Below are 22,514 nucleotides of genomic sequence, written 5' to 3'. Positions count from 1 at the left end.
TATAGGGAAAGATCATACAAAATTTATTTCTTGTTCATCAAAATGTTGGAATAAAAACTTACAAATGACAAAAGGACACGTCTTAAAGTATATTTGACAACGATAAGAAATGGCACTAACTGAACTTTTAATCTTCCTCCCCCTATCCTCAAAAGTGGATCAGCCTTTCTTGTACAAAGCAAATAGGAGTATACCATTATACATAATAGCAAGGGTGATAAAAGTTAGTTTGCACTATGTAACATTCCACCATGCACTGCCATGAACACATGCTGAAGACAGGTATGTGAACAATCTAGCTGGCGTAGGGTTTGGAAATATACATTGCAGATTTAGATCTCCATCACCAAAATGCAAATAAGGTATTTGACCCCTGACCCCAAACATGCAGCAATGCATTATGGAACATATATATAGTGGTGGAAAGGCAGCCATAGAAAGTTTTCAATTTTCAAAGAGACAACACATTTTTGACTCAAAAATTTCTTGTTGTGAGAGCAAATGTTCTGTATGAAAACATAACAGTCTAAAGTTGTAAAACTGATATCTGAATGTGTTGTTCCCTTTTTATGGAAAACTGAAAATTCTTCCAACTTGAAGACTTAAATACATGTTAGTGTACAATATAGTATTTCAGAAATTTTTACTGGGAAATGGAATGGTTGGTTATTATATAGAAACTATGAAGACATACAATACTACCAATACATCCATTTAAAATATTAAATCAACTGTAAAAATACAAATTAAAAAAAAAAATTAAAATATATTCTGGTGTGAGCTGCAAACTGTAAGTGCTAGGATTTGTAGCACCATGTGAAAATTGTTAGATAAAAACTGGAGGTACAAAGGTTTACAGACGTTAAAAATGTTGGACTCACAAAAAGCTTTTTCATTTACATATTTCAGATACTGAAAATGATTTTTTTAATATTTAATAACAAAATGACATGACATGTAAAAAATTAACAAGATTTTTGAACCGGTACATAAGAGTAAGAACTATTACTATGATATAAATATTGGTAAAAATCCTTGTAGCGGTAAATGAGTTTATTTCTGAGTGAGAAATGTAATACCATAAAACATTATTGGTCTGAAGTGATTGTAAAGAAAATTCATTTAAAGATTAAAAATCCACACCCCTAGATCTTATGGATACAGAGAATGAGTGAACAAAACTTAAAATACATTCTTAAAATTGTTTAGGTGTATGAATACAGGTCAAAGGTGAGACAATATCAACAGCTGTGAGCATCAAATCCCAGAAAATACTGGTAATTTTGGTTGGTTTAAACTTGAATACAGATAATGGAATACTTTAAAACATAACCCCAATTAGTCCATATTAATTTGACAAGTTAATACAAAAGAAACTGGTCAAAAATTACTAACGGTAACGAAAAGAGAGAGAGAGCACCATGTAAAATTTGCATACAGCTCACTCTCAGTGCAAAAATCCATAATGAAATTATAGTTGTAAGAATCCGAGTGACATGAACAACTGTATTGAATAATCAATATCAAAGGAATAGAACATCTTATTTTGTTGGGTGGACATCACTTCTGATATATACTAACACGGTAGTATTAAATGATGTAGTCTGCAAGGTATGTTATGTTAGGCGCCCTCACACATCAGCCAACTTCTTCATGTGGTAAGAGCAGGCTGATGAGGGGTAAGCTACATAACGCATCTAGTTTTCATGTTTCTTATACACCAACTGCCCACTATTTGATCAAATTACTGGAAGGACTATACAATAATACATCTTATTTACTTCCTCTCTATCTTTCCGAAGGTCTCTTGAGTATTATAAAACACAATTTCTTGTTTCTTTCACTGAATAATAATTTCATTATAGATTTTTGCTCCAGGCTGTAGTTCGTCCATGTTTGTAAAATAGCACCATCCGAAATACAATGAAAAAAGATGATAAGGGATATAACATAAAATTAAAATGAATATTTGTCATACATTTGAGGTATGTAGTGACGATGTCTGATAAAAGACCATGAATTAAGATTCCAATTATTGTATAATCATGATTGTGGCCGTATTAAAATATTAAAATACATGATTATCGATTCCTTGGTTTTAGTCTAACATTGTAAAAATCACTATAGTTTTCGGCAGACTTGACAACGACTGACACGAGATCTGAGATTACCAGCTTTAAGTGTTTGCTTAGATGGAATAGCGAATTGTTCATTGTCTCCAATGGTTACCAACCAGAAACTAAATTTATTTGCGAAGAAATGACACATTCCTCGGCCATTACATTCTATAAATGGTGTTGCTCGGAAATCTTCCATACATGAACCAGGACTAGAAAGAGACTGGCCACCACCTTCAGCACCAGAAGCTGTGTACTGTTGAGAGTAGAAAAGAAATGGTAAGATAACATGGTGGATATCTGGAACTTTAATTTGCAGGTATGGAATACAAGGAAATTTCACATCAGGTTTTGGAGAAGTCATGAACAAAAGGAAAAAATAATCTCTAATCCATCAATGAAAGGTCATCATTTGGAAATGGCTGCAAATTTGAAAATAGTTAAAAAATTGTGAGTTCTAATATATACCCACCTTGATGGGAAAACAAAAGTCTTATATCACTTATTTTCTTGAACACAGTTTATTGAACACTACAACTTTGTTAAAACATAGCTAAAGACTTGGGTGTAAATTAAAAATTTCTTGAAGATTTGAAATGTTTTATACAGACATGAGTGTAGAAATACATTCTCCTGTTTTTTGTTGTACTTGTATCAATTTTGCTATATTAACTATACAGATCTGGCTGGATGCACTATACATGTCCTATCATTAAGTGATGTCAAAATTCATGTCAGAAGTGACATGAAATTCTTAGAAGCATATGAAGTATATAAGCCATTCCTACCATAGCAAAACTGTATCCAATCCAGAGTCCATCCCATCCATTAGGGCAATCTGGGACCAACAAATCTTGACTATGTACAGCCATGACTTGTTTGGGTGATTCACACACTGTACATCTACTGATGTATGGAATAATGTCTGTATCTCCTACTGGCATCATTGGAATTGGTGCACTGGTAGACAACCAATAGGACTTATCATTACGGCTTGCATAGTTACATTGTTCATTGATGTTACAGTATACAAATGGCATTGTGTTGAACCTGGGAAGACATGATCCTGCCATACCTGGGTAGGTCAAAAAGAAATGTAAATGAGAAGTGTACATATACGACTAGACTGACAAAGTCATATTTCTCTACTTTGATCACTTCCTATATATATATTAACAATACAATGCTTTCATGGACAAGGATAAAAACTATGATTGTGAAATAAAGGGGTGTAGCATTTAGGAATCATGCACTGTTTGGTTCAAATTGGCTCCTACTTTTCAGGAATATGGCAGTGTATATAAAGGTTATACCCATACGTAGTTCTCTCCCTGCTAATAGGGAGCTGACAGAGCAGAATAAACAAACAAACAAACAAACATACAAATAAACAAACAATTAATTAATCAAATAAATAAATAAATGGAAAATGAAATAAAATATTGGCCATTGACCTAGACTTACCTAAGTCCTGGAAGTGAGACTTGTCATTACCCTCTGTGTACAACAAACTGTAACCTGTCCACATTTCTTTCTGTCCAGCAGGACATTCTGGTATCTGAGCAGTCTGACTGTGACGTGTTAGTAAGAAACTCTTGATACCAGATGGGGCTGGTGAACCAGCTGAACCTGAGTCACCTTCTTCACCTCGTGGACCTGAAAGAAAACACATCACGTTTTATTAACATGTGGATCGACCTAACAGAAAACAAATCAAGTTATATGAACATGTGGACCTAACAGAAAACACATAACATTTTATTAACATGTGGACCTAACAGAAAACACATAACATTTTATTAACATGTGGACCTAACAGAAAAAAACATAACTTTTTATTAACTTGTGGACCTAACAGAAAACACATAACATTTTAGTAACATGTGGACCTAACAGAAAACACATAACTTTTTATTAACATGTGGACCTAACAGAAAAAAACATAACTTTTTATTAACATGTGGACCTAACAGAAAACAGATAACGTTTTATTAACATGTGGACCTAACAGAAAACACATAACATTTTAGTAACATGTGGACCTAACAGAAAACACATAACGTTTTATTAACATGTGGACCTAACAGAAAAGACATCACATTTTATTAACATGTGGACCTAACAGAAAACACATCACATTTTATTAATATGTGGACCTAACAGAAAAAGACATTAAATTTCAGCAGAAGATGTAAATGTTATAAATTATAAGCCACAAATCACTATTCAGTATCAAGGCATGACAAAGCCATGATATCCTGAGGAAGATATACTTTGGTAAGGTCAACTGAGTAGTGTAACCTTTAGAACAACACATGAATTTCAGTAAAAGATTTTTAAAAGATAACATACCTGGACGACCTGCTTCACCTGGTCCACCTCTAAATCCTGGTAAGCCCTGACTTCCATCAAATCCTGGCTGACCAGCAGAACCTGGATCACCATTTAAACCTGGGAAGCCTGGACGTCCTATGTGAACAAGTAGAGTGTTTATGATTAGTTCAGTAATGTTTACTTGTAACTCAACTTTTAACTAGTAACTAGGTAGCTTTACCTCAATATGGTTGGACATAATCAGGGTTTGTAATACAATAACTAGGCAAAGCCCGTAAGCTCACACAGGGTAGATTCATTTACAACTCGAACATTGTCAGTGTCCCATTTCACACATTGTGATTACAACTCAAATATTGTCAAATAGTGTACCATCTCACGATATCTGACACAAAGGAAGTAGGACAAACTAAGGAGTTTTGTCATATCAGATAATATGATTTTAAGATGAGCAGTTCTGATGGTAATTTGATACATGACTTACCCTCTGGTCCTCTTTGTCCTGGTGGTCCACGTACTCCTGGCTGTCCAATGATACCAGGGAATCCTGGTTCACCCATGTCGCCCTTAAAGCCCCTTATTTCCAAACCAGAAGCACCCTTTTCACCCTTCAAACCATTGAAACCAGGTGGGCCTTGTGGTCCTAATGGTCCTGGTACACCCGGGTCACCACTGTCTCCCTTAAAGCCATTCACACCTGGTAATCCAAGGCTGCCTGTTAGTCCAGGTTCACCGCGACCACCTGAAAAAACACATAAATTAGCATATTTATTCTTAGAAGTACATGGTCAGTATGAAATGAAGCACTTCACAATTGGAGGTTTTAACAATGGCATATATTATTGCCATTATCATCACTATATATAGCCTCTTAAAGAAGGCCTTCACAAAACACTTAGAACAATATCCTACATCACGAAACACTAACGCCCAGTAGTTCTAATTGCAAAAATATTTTCATAATTTTCTATTTTTATTTTGATCTTCAGCAGTTTCATGCAAAAAATATACTACATTGAATCTTGTAAAGAATCCCTAGTGTACGTTACATATGTTCAGCCATTTTGTGAAGTTCCTGCAGGGATTTATGGGAACACACACACTTCTTTTGTTTTGACAAATACTACTGAGTTTAGTGAGGCTATGTGCTACTACACTGACTAAAGGTACTCCATCAGTGTACAATACTAACATGGCATTATACACTGATATCACTTCATACCTGTAATGCCGCTAAGTCCAGGTAATCCATTTGGACCACTGACACCAGGTCTACCCGGTAGGGCTGGTATACCACGTACACCTGGGGCACCTTTTCTGCCTTTAAATCCTGGGAATCCATCTTGACCTCGTCTTCCTGGCAAGCCATCTTGACCTAAAATAAAATTTTCAGTACATTCTTATAACAACATTGTGGATGCCATCGTCCATAGGAAAAACAAAAGATTTTAATGTTTGGCCACTAGGGGTGCTGTTCGGCAGTGGAAGAGATAGCCAGAATCTAATAGTTCTGTGGCATACATTTAAAATTGTCGTCTCCAAGTGTTTGGCAGCATAAACAATGGAATTCTAAGCTATCTGAAATCTATTTCTCTTTGTTTCAATCAAGTGAATTTTAGGAGCTCATGATGCTATTTTCCATGCATATTTTTACTTCTTTGCATACGGTACATTGCTGACATCATTTTGACAGTTCTACCCCTTACACACCCTAATGTGGGGTGCTCTCTCCTCACATGATCCTCTTTTGAGTACAGCTACCAACAGGGTAACACAATATAGCATATTTTTTTACCCTTTATTCAAAGGATTATGCAAATAGTACATCTATTTCCATTTCATTCACAGTATTTGCAATATACCATAAAAACATCACCTGCTATTAATGTTCTCCAATTTTATGAGCATTTCCTTGCTTTCAACAGCTAAAAAGACTATGTACAATTTTATATCTATTGATGTCAATTCTACAACTTAATATCAAAATATAAAAACACACTATAGAAATAACTATAATCCATACACCTTGCTTTTCTAAAATAGACTGGAAAACTCGTGACATTAAAAGTCATGTTGACTGGAAAACTAGTGACATCAAGTATTGTGACAATGTAAAAAGTCCAATATCTACATGTATTATAGTTTCAAGTTTGTTGGGAAGAGATATAATTTTCTGTAGTGTAAGCACATTAATCTTACCTGGAATACCCATATCTCCCATTCTTCCACGTTCACCTGTTTCTCCCTTTTCCATGCCTGTTCCGGGACGACCGCGGTCACCTTCTTGACCAGGAAGACCAGGGAAACCGTCCTCACCTTGGAATAAATTGTGGAGTTGAGGATGAGTACATTTTGTCAACTTTACATGAGACTAAACAATATTGGGTCAAAAGTTATACATGATTATTCCTTCGTGTTTTTAGGGATGACATACAGCTGGGCTACGCTGTTCCTGGTTTTATATTTCTGATATATTCCAGCACCAACAATAACACAGTACAGTTTTGTTATGTAGATGCTTTATATACAACTGTTATTACAATTCTGGAACACTTTCACAAATAACACTGTCTGTGCTCAATCTATTGGAATATTCAAATTAGAATTGTTGAAACAAATGAACAGTCTTCACTACTACTAGTGGAACCACACACACAGTGAAACAATGCATATATCATAACTTGGTGTGATATTTTTCGGTGTTACCAAGGCAACAGAAACAGGAAGTGTATAGATCTAGAAGTCTTAACACTGATATTACAGCATCACCAACAGTTGTAGTGTTTGTTCTATAGATACAGAAAGCATTATTCTACTAAGCTTCTAAAATTATTCTCATTTTATTTTTAAATATATTCCTATTTGATATATGTATGTATATTGGGTTGTCAGTGGCCGAGTGATTAACCACTTGCCTCTTACCACTGTGGTCAGTGTTCGAACCAATTCAGGGTTTGATTAAATTTACCACACTGTAAGTAAGAAGAGTGTCTTTCAGTTTGACTCTACCCAGTAATGCAGGTTTTTCTCCGGGTACTCCAGTTTCTGCATGTTAAATGCTTAGATACACATAATAATTACAAAACACATTGTTTTCACTCACCATTTTCTCCTCTAAATCCATCACTACCAGGTCTTCCTATTCTGCCATCAAAGCCCCGTAGACCGGGCAAACCTGGTCTACCTTTTTCACCTGGAAGTCCTGGAGCTGATGGTGGTCCAATATCACCTGTAGAGAACAATAGGGTAGAATGTCATTGATAGATAAAAGGTGGAGTTCAAATGTAAGAACCAGTCATTGGTAGATACTTTAATCCACACCACTGCCACTTCCTTGCAGTTAACAGTAACTTTAAACAAAATTAAATTACATATACTTTGAAGTCACAACTTTTTAATTTCTTGGTTCAGGAGAATAGTGAGTGTGTAAATGAACTGGTAAAATCTGACCAGCAATATTCTGATTTAACATCTGGGTATCAATTGGATAATGCAGATATTATGCAAATCAACTAGTATGTCGGACCAATTATACAAGCGCCTTCACTCAACATCAACATCAGGGTTGGATTATGCAAAAAATATGCAAATCAACAACAAAAGCTGACCAATGATATGCCTTTACTCAACATCAAGGTGTGGCTTGGATTATTCAAATATTATGCAAATGAATTAGAAAATCTGACCAATCAACTTAAGCCTTTACTCAACATCAGTGCATCGATAGGATAATACAACTATTGTGCAAATGAATTTGAAAATCTGACCAATCAAATTAAGCCTTCACTCAACATCAGTGTATTGATAGGATAATACAACTATTGTGCAAATGAATTAGAAAATCTGACCAATCAAATTAAGCCTTCACTCAACATCAGTGCATCGATAGGATAATACAACTATTATGCAAATGAATTAGACCAATCAAATTAAGCCTTCACTCAACATCAGTGCATCGATAGGATAATACAACTATTATGCAAATAGACCAGGAACTTGACCACTGATGTCAGATGTTCCATAAAACAATGAATGATGTGACTAACCTTCTTCTCCCTTCTCTCCTGGAAGCCCTACTAATCCATTCAAACCTGGTAACCCTGGTAAACCGTCATCACCTACATCATTGAGAACAGTAAAACAGTTTTTAAAATTTGAGATTCTGTAAAAAGTTCATGATGATGTATATAAACTGTATAAATGCAAAATATCAAATTGGTAATCAACTCTTTTTTTATCATACACCCAGCATCGCTTCCAATGCATGTGCATCGAACCCAGGCAATAATTTTCCGTATCACGCTGCATGAAATATAACAGTGGGGAGGTGAAGTTGGAACAAATGAACTATGTATTCTATAATACAGAAAACATATCTTACCATCTGGTCCTCTAAGTCCTGTTCTACCTGGTAACCCTGAAATTCCTTTCAAACCATCTCTTCCTTGTAGACCATCACTACCTGGTTGACCTTTAGCACCGTTGATACCTTGTATTGTGTCAAGAAAAATAACAATGTTATATTTTCTCAATATTTTATATTTTGCAAACTTGGTACACAGGATATCAGTTACAAATTTGGGCCAAATATTGTCACACATTTAAATGCAAAGGGATCATAAATGAAGAAGTAGTGTTTCACATGGTTTGGGTTATTGGGTTATTGGGTTACTGGGTTATTGGGTTACTAGGTTATTGGGTTACTAGGTTATTGGGTTACTGGGTTACTAGGTTATTGGGGTACTGGGTTACTAGGTTATTGGGGTACTGGGTTACTAGGTTACTAGGTTATTGGGGTACTGGGTTACTAGGTTATTGGGTTACTAGGTTATTGGGTTACTGGGTTACTAGGTTATTGGGGTACTGGGTTACTAGGTTATTGGGGTACTGGGTTACTAGGTTATTGGGTTACTAGGTTATTGGGGTACTGGGTTACTAGGTTATTGGGGTACTGGGTTACTAGGTTATTGGGTTACTAGGTTATTGGGGTACTGGGTTACTAGGTTATTGGATTACTAGGTTATTGGGGTATTGGGTTACTAGGTTATTGGGGTACTGGGTTATTGTGGTACTGGGTTACTAGGTTATTGGATTACTAGGTTATTGGGGTATTGGGTTACTAGGTTATTGGGTTACTTGGTTATTGGGGGTACTGGGTTACTAGGTTATTCGATTACTAGGTTATTGGGGTACTGGGTTACTAGGTTATTGGGTTACTAGGTTATTGGGGTACTGGGTTACTAGGTTATTGGATTACTAGGTTATTGGGGTACTGGGTTACTAGGTTATTGGGTTACTAGGTTATTGGGGTACTGGGTTACTAGGTTATTGGATTACTAGGTTATTGGGGTACTGGGTTACTAGGTTATTGGATTACTAGGTTATTGGGGTACTGGGTTACTAGGTTATTGGGGTACTGGGTTACTAGGTTATTGGGTTACTGGGTTATTGGGGTACTGGGTTACTAGGTTATTGGATTACTAGGTTATTGGGGTATTGGGTTACTAGGTTATTGGGGTACTGGGTTATTGGGTTACTAGGTTATTGGGGTACTGGGTTACTAGGTTATTGGGGTACTGGGTTACTAGGTTATTGGGTTACTAGGTTATTGGGGTACTGGGTTACTAGGTTATTGGGGTATTGGGTTACTAGGTTATTGGGGTACTGGGTTACTAGGTTATTGGATTACTAGGTTATTGGGGTACTGGGTTACTAGGTTATTGGGGTACTGGGTTACTAGGTTATTGGTGGAATAGCAGTTAGCTTGTACACTTCTTGGGTCAAACCCACTCAGCGCTGGTTGGGTTTGATTACAATTCCCAGATCTGTATGTAAGAAGGATGATGTTAATTTTGACCCTACCAAACAATGCATACATGTATCCTTTGGGGTACTCCAGTTACCTCTGCCTTTAACACTAGGGGCATTGTACAAGTGGCGACCATATTTAAATTTCAGAATTTGATTTGCATGAATCAAGTTTACGTGAAAAGTAGATGTGTGCAAATTTATGCATAAATTCACTGAACATACAACTGAACGTTTTCTTTCTTGCTTGGTATTAGCAGGATTACATTTTTTTTGCTTTTTTCCACATATGATAATTATTGAAGGTGAATATTCATGATCATGGTTTGTAGGGGTTAGGTGTAGTGTCAGTAAAATTGAATTTGGCTTTAATAAATGTGTAAGGTAACAAAGTAACGTATGAGCATAATTATTAACTAATTTACATAATCAGACCAAAAGACCACAAAGGTCATGAATGAAACCTTACCTCTGAAACCAGCAGGTCCTGATTCTCCATCATCACCTGGCAATCCTTTCATGAAATCACCAAAACCACTACCAGGTTCTCCCTTTTCACCAGTTTCTCCCTTGTTGCCACTGATACCGCTAAACCCATCTCTACCCTGTGGTCCTGCAGGACCAGGCAGACCACGTAAACCTGAAATGCAAAGTCAAAGTTAAAATGTCAGGAGTTCACATAACATGTGGCAGGGAACATGAATCCTTCACTCCATAATTTTGACCTTCATATGAAATCAGAACACAACAATACAACACCAGGAAATATTAATTGGTAAAAGAAACTGATAATTGCTAAATTAAAATCTTGCAGCATATATAATGAATTATGGAGGAAGTGTTCAACATACCGCTCTCTCCCTTTGCACCTGGTTCTCCATCAGGTCCTTCTCTACCATCAAAACCAGGTTGTCCCTGTAATAATAATAGTAACCAAGTTGTTGTAAGCCCTTGGATCTGTACTTTGGGGTTGCTGAAGAAAACTAACAAGCAATGAGTGCATCTGTCTGGGCACAGCGCCCTCAGTGGTGACCAAGTAAGCATTTTAGTCTAAGGTCTAGCAACTACTCAGACATCAATCATACAATATTAGTGACACTTGGCTCTGATTTCCTTCTTGAGGATTTTTAATCACCTAAACCTTTGTTGTTGTTGTTGTTGTTGTTGTATAAGGGCCAAAATTAATCTTACATCTTGGTTTGCTATCTTCTGTAACTTATTATGGGGTACACTTTAAAATTTCAAGGGGAGTAACACTTCAGGAAATAAAGCTATTTTCATAAACTTAGGTTCTGGAGAGTCATTTCATGATTTCACATCATTTAATTTGCAATTGCCAAGAAACATCTAATTGAAACTCTATTTGACCTCTATTGATCTCATACTGTTAATTGTCACACAGACATACACATGTCTTAGCTGCACACTGAATATTTATGACTATTTATCTAAAGGTAATAAGCACTTAGGAGTCATGAATATTCATTCTTCATAATAATACATAGTGCTAACGTGAAATCATGACATGAATATCCAGAACCTAAATTTATGAAAATACCTTATTTTGTTATTTTTGTTAATGATTATTACTGTTATATATTTACTAGTTTGTTATATTAGCACTGAACACTTATTGCAGAAAATTCAATGAAGAAATGTAGTTTTCTTAATGGATGCAATAAAGATTCTGTTCTATTCTATTCTATAATGTAAGGCCAGTCTGTCCATTGTGTACATTCTCAGTGATGTAACCAGGAGTAGTGTTATTGAGTGCCTTGTAGGTGATCAGTAGTACTTTGTACTGAATCCTGTAATGGACAGGTAGTCAGTGGAGATCAGAAAGAACTGATGTCATGTGATCTGTTTTCTTTGTACATGACACAATCCTAGCTGCTGTATTTTTGGCATACTGAAGATGGACAATATCTTTAGCTGGCAGCCAGTCTACCACCTTTTAAATGATGAAAACTAAGCTTACCTTTGCCCCTGATAAGCCTAGGAATCCTCCAATACCCTTGTTACCCTTTTGGCCTCGGAATCCAGGTGAACCAGGTTGTCCATCTTGTCCCCTGTCACCAATTGGTCCAGCTGGTCCAACTGGCCCATCAAGACCTGGTTGACCTACGCCTCCTGGCCTTCCTGCAACACCTGGTGAACCTGTAAGGGATCAAAGATGCTATTCACTACATGATTTATAAATCATCAGATACAGATTTGACTTGTAAAGAATATGTAAGATACTAGTAGGCCTTAAATTCAAGCTTTGAATGACCCTAGTTTTTAGAAATCTTTCTCATTACTTTTTCATGGCAACTATGGGTTGCTCGCTTGATTTTAAAAAACAGTAAAAAAAACTAGAAAAATCATCTTCTTCATGTTTCTCTGCCTCTCCATTTTCTCCTCTTTATCTTCTTTTGATTGGATCCAACGTCACAAGCCCTTTCCAAACTTCTCTACACAATTGGCGTATGATTAAAACTTTTGCAGGAGATGAGTTTTGTAACAAAAACCTTGAGTATGGCTTGCGGACCTTCCTAAAGTCTGGCCCTTCTGCCGTACAACTTCAAGTCTGCAAAACCCATATCCAGGCTGCAAAGATTAATGCACTTCACCTGACGTAAAGATATACCATTATAAAAGACACTGCCCTACTACTATCAACATCCATGCCCATGGACAAAATTGTGTTGGCTTGTCACAGCAAGTTATTTTTTGTGTCTATTTACACTGGTCTAAAGAGGTGACACATAGTCCTTGTATCACAACCAATGGTTTCTATTACTTATGAGTAATGTTTTACCTGTTCAGGTCAACAGACTTTTGTCAAACAATCTTATTTCATGCATTGCTGGCTTTACCACTAGGCGATAATTATTGCTATGTTTTACACACCTAATGAACATATTTAAGAATGTTCTACAGAGGTGTTGGTATGAATTGCAAGGATGGTATGACAAGAATGAACATGGACTATCATCAAATTCAAATAGAGAAAGTACTACAAAAGTGTAACCAACTTGATAGTGTTTTCACACAGAACCCAATTATCAATTGCTTACAAGTCATGCATCCTTAATTACCTGGTGCTCCTACTCTTCCTGGATCACCTCTGGAACCTGGTATACCAGGTTCTCCCTTCACCATAAATCCTGTATGTATGCCTGGCTCGCCTTGTTCTCCATCGGCACCATTCACACCATCGTCACCACGTTCACCTGTCACCAACCACAATTTGAAGTCAATATTGAGGGTTGCACTTCTTAATTTTTTTGTGTATTTGCAGAAAACATGGTTCAAACTTTCAACAAATGATGAGATTTTCATTTTTTAATGGTATTTTTAAAATTTTAAAATTTTTGTTATTATTATTTAATTTTCAAAAAGAGCACCACCCTATGTCTCAATTTTCTTTACAAAATACAGTGGACTCAACACAAAAGATACCAACCAATAAAATACTAAAAATGTCGTACAATAAAAGTACTAAAATTTGTCATACAAAAATAAAAATAAAAATGAAAAAATACTTAAAGTGCCATACAAAAAAAATAAATAAAAATAAATAAAAAAAATAAAAAAATAAAAAAATGCCAAAAGTGCCATACAAAATTAAAATGTTCAACTACACATATATACTTACATTTTCCCCAGAAGAAAGTCAACAAGCTTTACAAAAAATTAGTTGAAAACTGAAATGCCTTCATTCATGGTATATGCAAAAAATATTTGCCCGACTTATTCTCATATGAGCCTATAGTAATGCATTTGAATAGACTGTAAGATACATCATGTTGTTCAGCACCGTCACGCTTTTTGTAGAGCATAAAGTGAAATGATGTCAACCTAGAAATCGAGTGATCCTAAGGCTTATCATTAGCCTGAGTAGTTTCAGGTAGCACAAACTGAAAACTTGCTTTCATTAATTTGATTTAAAAATGTGCAATATTGTATAGTGTTTAGTAAATATAACCTAGTGCAAAATCTGAGCTTATTATTTTTGTGTTTAACTGATGACTAATTTCATGGTATTCCAAATATTAATGCCTTGTATACGCTTGTTAGTTTATATTTTGTATGTGTTGCCTATACACTTCAACATCACTTTTCTTTCTTAATTCACTGACAACACAACACAACATGACTGCTGACTTACCTTTGACACCAATTGGACCATTGAATCCTGGTACACCTTCATTTCCTGGGTCACCATCTTCACCTTTACGTCCTGGGGAACCTATATTACCAGGCTGACCTTGGTCTCCTGGGAAACCTGGGATACCTTCATCACCAGGTTCACCTGAAAAAGTACAAAATAATTCATTTACTTGTGACTTTATCCATCATTCATCAGCAGTAGTCAAGTACTGAAACAGTTTGAATTTTGAACGAGTTTAATACCAAGAAATATGAATTGATTAATTACAGGAAAGTCCAGTCAAAGTTATTTCTGGCTGTACTACACATACATTGATTACTGCTATCAACCTACATATGATTTTGGGGTCCTGTAAAGAAGCCCTACTGCACTCTCATGCATTCTGCCATTTTGGAAATTTCTGCAATGCATTGTGGGAAAACTTAGAGGTTATTTTCCAAAGCCTCATTCTGAGTAACGTTTACATCAGAGGAACTCATGAAATGACACCACTGTCTTTGTTTCAATAGTAGAATTATCCACAAAGCCTCACGCTGAGTAATAGATTGTTTTTCAACTAATTTAGTTTCAGAGTGAAGTTTGTAGATTTACTCGGTATGTAAAAATTATGATTACTAACTTGGCTTGAAATTTGGAGAGAGATAGCAAAAATGAAATCATTCAAATATGCTCGGTAGGCATTAATTTATTTTTTGTTCAAAGTTTGAGAGATCTAACTCTGTTACCGTTACGTCCTGAGAATCCTCCAAATCCTGGTGTGCCTCTTAATCCTGGTGGTCCAGGAGGTCCTACAAGGCCTCTTGCACCATCTTCACCTGGTTCGCCATCTTCACCTCTATTGCCATTAGCATCACCAGGTAAACCTGGCTCACCAACATCTCCAGGAAGACCTGTCAGACCTAAGGAAAACAACAAGTATACAAGTCATATGTATGAAGGTAGTTATTCGTTTATTGATTAGTGACTAACCATGTGTGTGTGGGGGGGGGTGGGGGTGGAATCACATAGTCATAGAGGTTATATACACAAATACTGTGGTTTTGACATCCCACCCTTCTTCAACGCATCTACACTTTTGATTTTTTGAGCAATATGTAGAGGTTTGACCCCTTTTTTGAATACATGATTGTCATTACTCATGCCACTAAAATCAAAACTTATCCAATGCATGCCACCCTCCCCTCCCCTCCCCTCCCCATCAGCTAATATTTCAAAATTAGTCTCTACATTTCAATATTAGTCTCTGATCTCTATATAGTAGAAACTGGCACTCTATAAATTCACTGTACATAAACTAGTTACAATGTAAGAAGTCCTTCATCATGATGAATAGTGTAGCATGTCTTCTAATAAAGTTAAATTTTCAAATGTCAATTCTCCTAATCATAAACATGTATAAAAACTTGTCCTTCCCCTTTCCTCTCATAAGTTTAATATTATAATATAAGCTTAGTCACCTAAAAAGTCACACGATAGACTACTATACCTTTGAATCCTGGGAAACCTGGTCTACCATCTACACCACGCAGTCCATTTGTTCCTGGTAAACCATTTGCACCCTTTCTTCCAAAGAAACCTTGACGTCCTGGTATGCCAAAATCACCAGATTCTCCTTTAGCACCGGTTGCACCTGGTAAACCATCGAAACCTAGCAATCAAAATACATGATTTGATTAATTTACATATTTGCACAGGAAACACCTGGTATATCACCTAAACCGAGCAATCAAACTATATGATTTGATTAATTTATATATTTGCATAGGAAACACCTGGTAAACCATCGAAACCTAGCAATCAAAATACATGATTTGATTAATTTACATATTTGCATAGGAAACACCTGGCATACCATCCAAACCTAGCATTAAAAATACATGATTGGATCAATTTTACATATATGCATAGGAAACACCTGGCATACCATCCAAACCTAGCATTAAAAATACATGATTGGATCAATTTACATATTATGTGCATAGGAAACACCTGGTGTATATTTGACATGACCAATAATAAACAATTTAATCATGAAAGCCATTTTACTATAACTGATTTATATACTGTGTATTACATATTTGACTAGAATTTTGGCATTACTGATAAGAAAAATGTGAGTTTTTCCTTCAATCTACATAAAAAATGGTATTTCCTTGATATACTGACTTCTAATTGGATATATGGCTGGATGTAAAGCAAATGTTGACTACAGTGTAATACTTTACTAACTTACCTCTAAGTCCAGGGAGACCAATGTTTCCCTTTTCACCCTTAGGTCCTTCTGAACCAAGGCGACCATCCTGTCCACGTTCTCCTTTAAGGATTTCTCCATCCATCTCACCAGGTTCACCTTTTAGACCCTCGGGACCAACTTGTCCATCACGTCCAGCAAATCCATTGTCTCCCTTGTTACCAGTCAATCCAGGGAAACCCTTATCACCACGGATACCAGTGGGTCCTGGAAATATATATATATATATATTTTAATAGCAGATTTATCTATCTTATCCTAAAACTCTAAGTTCCCTTCCTACTGATAAATCTTTGAAATATTCCAACCATTATCATTTTTAAATTTTATATTAAAAAAGCTTGCACTAGGAAATCGTTCCTAGTGATGTTTTTTTCATGTAGACTTATATTGACACAAAGACACACCACACAATTCTATAGATTATCTCTTCAGGTTAAAATGGCCAAATAGATGAGGATTGGGTGTTTGGTTAGCATTTTTAATTTATAAATCTTTTTATCATGACTTCCTAAATCTAAATCATACTACAACGAAAGTTTCAAACACCCAATTGATAATTACATTAAACAATTGACCATAAAGTCCTTTGAAAAGGGAAGTTGATTTTTTTTATCAGTAATGCATGTTACTGACGATCTCTCCTGAACACACAAAAACACATGCACACACACACACACACACACACACACACACTCTCTCTCTCTCTCTCTCCTACAGGTATAAACATACATAAGTTGTTGACTTACCTTGTGACCCAGCTGGTCCTGGAATACCAGGGAAACCCTGCATTCCCTTCACACCTTTAAGACCTGGTAAACCTGAGAAGCCTGAACCACCAGGACCACCTGCTGAGCCTTGAAAGCCTTGAGGTCCTGGAGGGCCTTGTGGTCCAGCTGGGCCAGCTTCACCTGGTACACCATTCATTTCATCAGGAATTGTACCTATTGTCAACAAAACAAGACACAATTTTGTTACAATAGTGTAATTTAATTTTAATGAGTCACATGACAGCAACCGGACATATCTAAAGTTGCTATTATAGTCAATTTTGGTAAAATACAAAAAAGAAAACCAGGATTGATGACTTAGCACTAGAATTATGATTGATGCATCATATTTAGAATGCTGACAATATTGTATAAATTGAATCATAACTACAACATGCTGTATTTGGAAAGGTGTATTGAAGGAATGTAAAATATGGTTTTAAATGGCAGTGACTTAATCTCAGATTTACAAACAAATCAAACAAGAAACTACTAACTAGAAACCCACCTGGATCTCCTCTGGATCCTGGCAAACCAGGAAAACCTGGAAGACCTGGTTCACCAACAGCACCCTTCAAACCCATAGGTCCTGGTATCATGTCTCCTGGTTCTCCATCAGGACCAACTGGACCCTTGCATATCAAACACAACATTATTCTGTTACTCTTTGTATAACACATAACATTAATAGTGGCTTAAGCTGACTTTATAAGCTTTTTACTCAAGTGACAATATTTAAATAAAACCATATTTCAGTAAGATATTAATGTCAATGCATGTCTTCTGACATTATTAGACTAGGTGACTGCATAGTAGGGAGTCCTAAACATTTTTTATATGTATGATAAATTTAAGTCATCAGATTTTTTGTGGGTTATGTATCTTGATACCAGGTTTGAGTTCAGTTAATTGCGGGTATGGGTGGTGGTTAAGTGTGCTTCAGTAAGTACACTACTATGAGTACCTTTCTTTTAAGTATGCAGCAAAAACTATGCTCAAATATGGATAAACTATGTCCAAATATGGATAAACTACGCCCAAATATGGATAAACTCAGCTTGTGCCCCTTTATTAAAAGTGATTCCACCGTGTCCGGTAATATTATGGCAGTCACATCAAGTGTTAAAGTATACAGTAGCATTTTAAGCTCCAATGTGCATCTCACTCTCAGGGATGAATTTCACTGAACAAAACAAAACATTTCAGTGAATTTCAGTGAACCTCAGTTCTGTTGTGCTAAAAGTATTTGTACAGTATTATGTACAGAAGTGTATCTAACCTGTGATTTTTTAGGATTGAAAACACCTTGAGTACCACGTGGACCTGGCAAACCTGGATTGCCAGGGAAACCTTTTGATCCTCTGTTACCAGTAGGGCCTGAGTAGACAAAAAACACACAAATAATCAACAAACCAAAAAATTTGAGATCAAATGTAGCCTTATATTTACGTCAAATTCAATCACCATATATATTGTTGGCATCTACGTTTGCACTGTCCCAATACTGAAGCAGTGAATAGTTAATTGTTATAATGTGTTATACAATGTTTTAAAATTGTATTGAGCATAGTGGTTTGACCACTACAATTTTCACTATTGCTAAATACCATAAACAAACTTATCGAATCACAGTTATGAACATTCATATAGGGGAAGGGAGAGAGGTTTTTGGCCTACATGAACAATGTTTGCTTACTGAGCTTGTGTGACATTGTGTGATCATTCCAAAGAATGTTAGGAAAATTCTAGAGTTGATTTTTTTTGAGATGTTCAAGTTTTCTTGTTATATATGTTGAAAAGAATTCTTTACATATTGCATATTACATCTGTTCAATAAATCTTACCTGGGATGCCAATAAAGAATCCTGGATCACCCTGTTCGCCCTTTGGACCATCAGGACCTTCTAGACCTGGAGCACCCTACAGAGTACAGTAAAACAAAGATGAAAAAAAAGTAAACAATATTACTAAAGCATTTTCTTGGAGAAAATGGAGATCAATCAGTAAACACTTTTACTGTTCAGATGCAAAAGTGAGAAAAGGTGTTTTAGCAAACATATTTATAAACCTGTTTAAATGTTTAACTATGAATGAATGACCAAATGACAGAAGTAGGCAAGGCCTATAACAAGAGTTTACTCCTTAATAGTCAGACCATTTTCAGAAAATCAACGCATTTCAAATTATTCTCACAACATTTCCTTGACAACATCATACCCTAAAAGGTGTAACCAACTTACATCAGGACCATCTGGACCAGGTTCTCCTGGAGGTCCTATTTCACCAAAACCGCCCGATCGGCCTTTAGGTCCTAATGCACCAGTAGGCCCAGTCAATCCTGGCGATCCACGGAATCCATCATCACCTTTATCACCCTTGGACCCTGGGAGACAGACATCTTCACACATGCCACCTACGTCACCTATAAAGAACAATTCAAGAAGTAAGTCATAATTTGTAATTTGGTTGGAAGAGTTCAAAGGATGCATTATGACATAAAACTAACACTGATTTAACAGGATTATATATTTATCATATAATTAATATTTCTGTATGATTTTTATTCAAAGAAATACAGTTCATCACACTTTATTCTTCATCATGTATCAAAAATGGCGTCCAACAGCTGTGCAAAATACATGATTGTGTGACTTTCATTCATCACCTGTTTTGCTATGATTGACGACTCAGATTGTATGATGGTTTCTCATTCAAAATTATCAGACATGCCTTGCGATGTAATATCAAATTAAACTTAAAATGTAAATAAAACTTGTCTGAATATGACGATATTTGTTCGTCATTTACATTCATCACATTCTGGGATTTCAAACCTCCAAGCTTGAGCTCGACTGAAGTAAACCTTTGGCTGCTATTCATTGATCCTTGACATTTTGACGATTTAATTAAATGCACTAATAGTACATCAGACCCATACCAAAGGATGTACATAAAGTGAAGTCATGGATTTACCAGTTTTGAAAGTACATAGTTTACATACGAAAATGTAATCGTGACATAGAACGGCAGGAGCAAGTCATTCTGAACAGTTGAGAGTAAAAGGTTCAGTAGAACAGGATGATTCAGGTTTTAAACCTGTCTTGCTTAACGTCACACAGTATTTGTATGTATTTATGTGATAACAAATGATAAGACGTGCTGCACAGTACAAATGTTGTACAACAATAGAGGTAGACGCTCTATGCTCAATGACATATTTCCTTTTGAAGGCTGGTCATGACCCTTGATTTAACACACACATAGCTGTATATACAAGATTTGTACTCAAGCAAACTTTAAAGCAGTATAAGTTTTACTACATCTCACACAGACAGACATACAAGACAGACACTCAGACACAGAGACACTGATACAAACACAAACAAACAAACAAACAGACGGATGGTCAGATAGACATGCACACACACATGTATTCACAAACAAACAAACACACTGACAAGACAGAGACAGACAGACAGACAGACAGACAGACAGACAGACAGACATGAACACTTAGCTTACCCTTAAATCCAAATTGACCTGGTGGTCCAACAGGACCTGGTAGACCCATGATACCTTTGGGACCTGGAGGTCCTGGAGGGCCATCTGGTCCTTGAAAGTCTTCAGCATTGGGATTATCACCAGGAATACCTGTGTAATAAGCAAATGCAACATACAAGATGTCCATCTTATTTCTGGGTTATGATTACCACTGCCAACACAGATCCCTATACTCCGTTAATCATCTCCAATGATGATAAAAGCAACCACTCTCAATTTTATTATATCTACTGTAAAGAAACTGGATAGTCTTCATATAAAATATTTAGGTGTTATTCCCCAATATTTTTTGTCATTGAGCCAAGGAAAATATGAGTGATCTAAGAGGCCTTTGTCACTATGAGTTGCTTGAGACGGGTATTTTCTGGCTGAATGAAGAAAAACATTGGAGAATAACAAAATTATACCATTGCCAGTAATATCACAGAAAATCAGGAAAGTAATGGTAATTTTGAATGCATTGTCGTGATGTAGAACGCCCAGCACATATATTCCATATTTTTTGGTTCCAAATGGCTCGTGCATGGTATAATCCTATATATATTTGATATTCATATCAATTTTTTTTTCACACTAACTGATTTCTGAACATCAAATACAAAGTAAACAGTTTTTACACAGACATAGAATCAACAGACCATTTTATTCTCAATCATTGACATATAAACGATCTTGACACTAAGATGGAAATTATAAAACAGACATAGGTTGTAATTTAGTTCTTTCTTACCTGGAGGTCCCATTGGTCCTTCTTCTCCCTTAGAACCTGCTGTTCCCCTCAAACCAGGTGGTCCATCCATACCAGGTGCACCTGCCACTGAAACTGCTAAGGCTCCCTTTTCACCTTCAGGACCAGGTGCACCAGTTCTACCTGTTGGACCTTGTGATCCAGGTTTTCCTGGCATGCCTATGTAGAGAAAATAAACATGTTTAGAACAATGTACTGGTAATTTACTCTTGTCATTTCTACACATCACACAAGGGGTAAAATTTCTTTTGCAAACACCAAACGTGTTTATCTTCTCCTTAGGGTATAAAAGTATTGATGAAATAATACATGTATTATTGATATTTACCTGGCATTCCTTGATCTCCCTTTTCACCATCTCTTCCAATACCTGGAAGTCCAGCTGGTCCTTGAAATCCACGCAAACCAGGTCTACCTATAAGTCCTTGTTCTCCTACATCACCAGTAATACCAGGTTGTCCTTGGGGACCTGGAGGTCCAAAAATACCTGGTGCACCTGGTGGGCCTTGTGGTCCCAAACCAACTTCCTATAGTGATAAATGAAATCATAACATCAACAGGCCACTATATCCTTTCTATATCAAGCTAAAAATTATTCATGACTTAAGGAGCCTTGTCACTTCTTGTCTTCCACTTGTAGTAGAAAGGCTTCCTACTAGGGACAATCACATAATGTCACACAATCTCAATAAATGAACTTTGTTTGTTTAGGTGCCAAGACGATTGCTGCACTTCATTTTTGCACTTCTAACCAACTTACGAAAACTTT

At 36.2% G+C, this 22,514-nt stretch overlaps 1 protein-coding gene across 1 annotated transcript in view; it reads right to left on the bottom strand.

The window, feature by feature from the left end:
• LOC144442449 (uncharacterized) overlaps positions 1-22,514 on the bottom strand; it is a 75,233-nt gene continuing 52,719 nt past the window's right edge. Inside the window, exons 15-40 of the mRNA XM_078131805.1 lie at positions 22,074-22,272; positions 21,728-21,904; positions 20,959-21,087; positions 19,677-19,858; positions 19,281-19,356; positions 18,716-18,813; positions 17,945-18,068; positions 17,416-17,610; positions 16,649-16,873; positions 15,902-16,063; positions 15,141-15,314; positions 14,413-14,556; positions 13,340-13,474; positions 12,238-12,416; positions 11,111-11,174; positions 10,729-10,899; positions 8,833-8,940; positions 8,498-8,569; positions 7,555-7,680; positions 6,651-6,767; positions 5,674-5,826; positions 4,936-5,193; positions 4,470-4,586; positions 3,582-3,773; positions 2,906-3,192; positions 1-2,373 (exon numbers count right to left, since the gene is read on the bottom strand). Coding sequence (XP_077987931.1) covers positions 2,122-2,373; positions 2,906-3,192; positions 3,582-3,773; positions 4,470-4,586; positions 4,936-5,193; positions 5,674-5,826; positions 6,651-6,767; positions 7,555-7,680; positions 8,498-8,569; positions 8,833-8,940; positions 10,729-10,899; positions 11,111-11,174; positions 12,238-12,416; positions 13,340-13,474; positions 14,413-14,556; positions 15,141-15,314; positions 15,902-16,063; positions 16,649-16,873; positions 17,416-17,610; positions 17,945-18,068; positions 18,716-18,813; positions 19,281-19,356; positions 19,677-19,858; positions 20,959-21,087; positions 21,728-21,904; positions 22,074-22,272 — 4,116 coding nt within the window. The 3' untranslated portion in view covers positions 1-2,121. The remainder of the gene's footprint in view (positions 2,374-2,905; positions 3,193-3,581; positions 3,774-4,469; positions 4,587-4,935; positions 5,194-5,673; positions 5,827-6,650; positions 6,768-7,554; positions 7,681-8,497; positions 8,570-8,832; positions 8,941-10,728; positions 10,900-11,110; positions 11,175-12,237; positions 12,417-13,339; positions 13,475-14,412; positions 14,557-15,140; positions 15,315-15,901; positions 16,064-16,648; positions 16,874-17,415; positions 17,611-17,944; positions 18,069-18,715; positions 18,814-19,280; positions 19,357-19,676; positions 19,859-20,958; positions 21,088-21,727; positions 21,905-22,073; positions 22,273-22,514) is intronic.

Source organism: Glandiceps talaboti, chromosome 11, assembly GCF_964340395.1.
Source record: "Glandiceps talaboti chromosome 11, keGlaTala1.1, whole genome shotgun sequence".
In the NCBI taxonomy this organism is placed as follows: Eukaryota; Metazoa; Hemichordata; class Enteropneusta; family Spengelidae; genus Glandiceps; species Glandiceps talaboti.
This window is presented reverse-complemented; position numbering and strand designations above follow the sequence as displayed.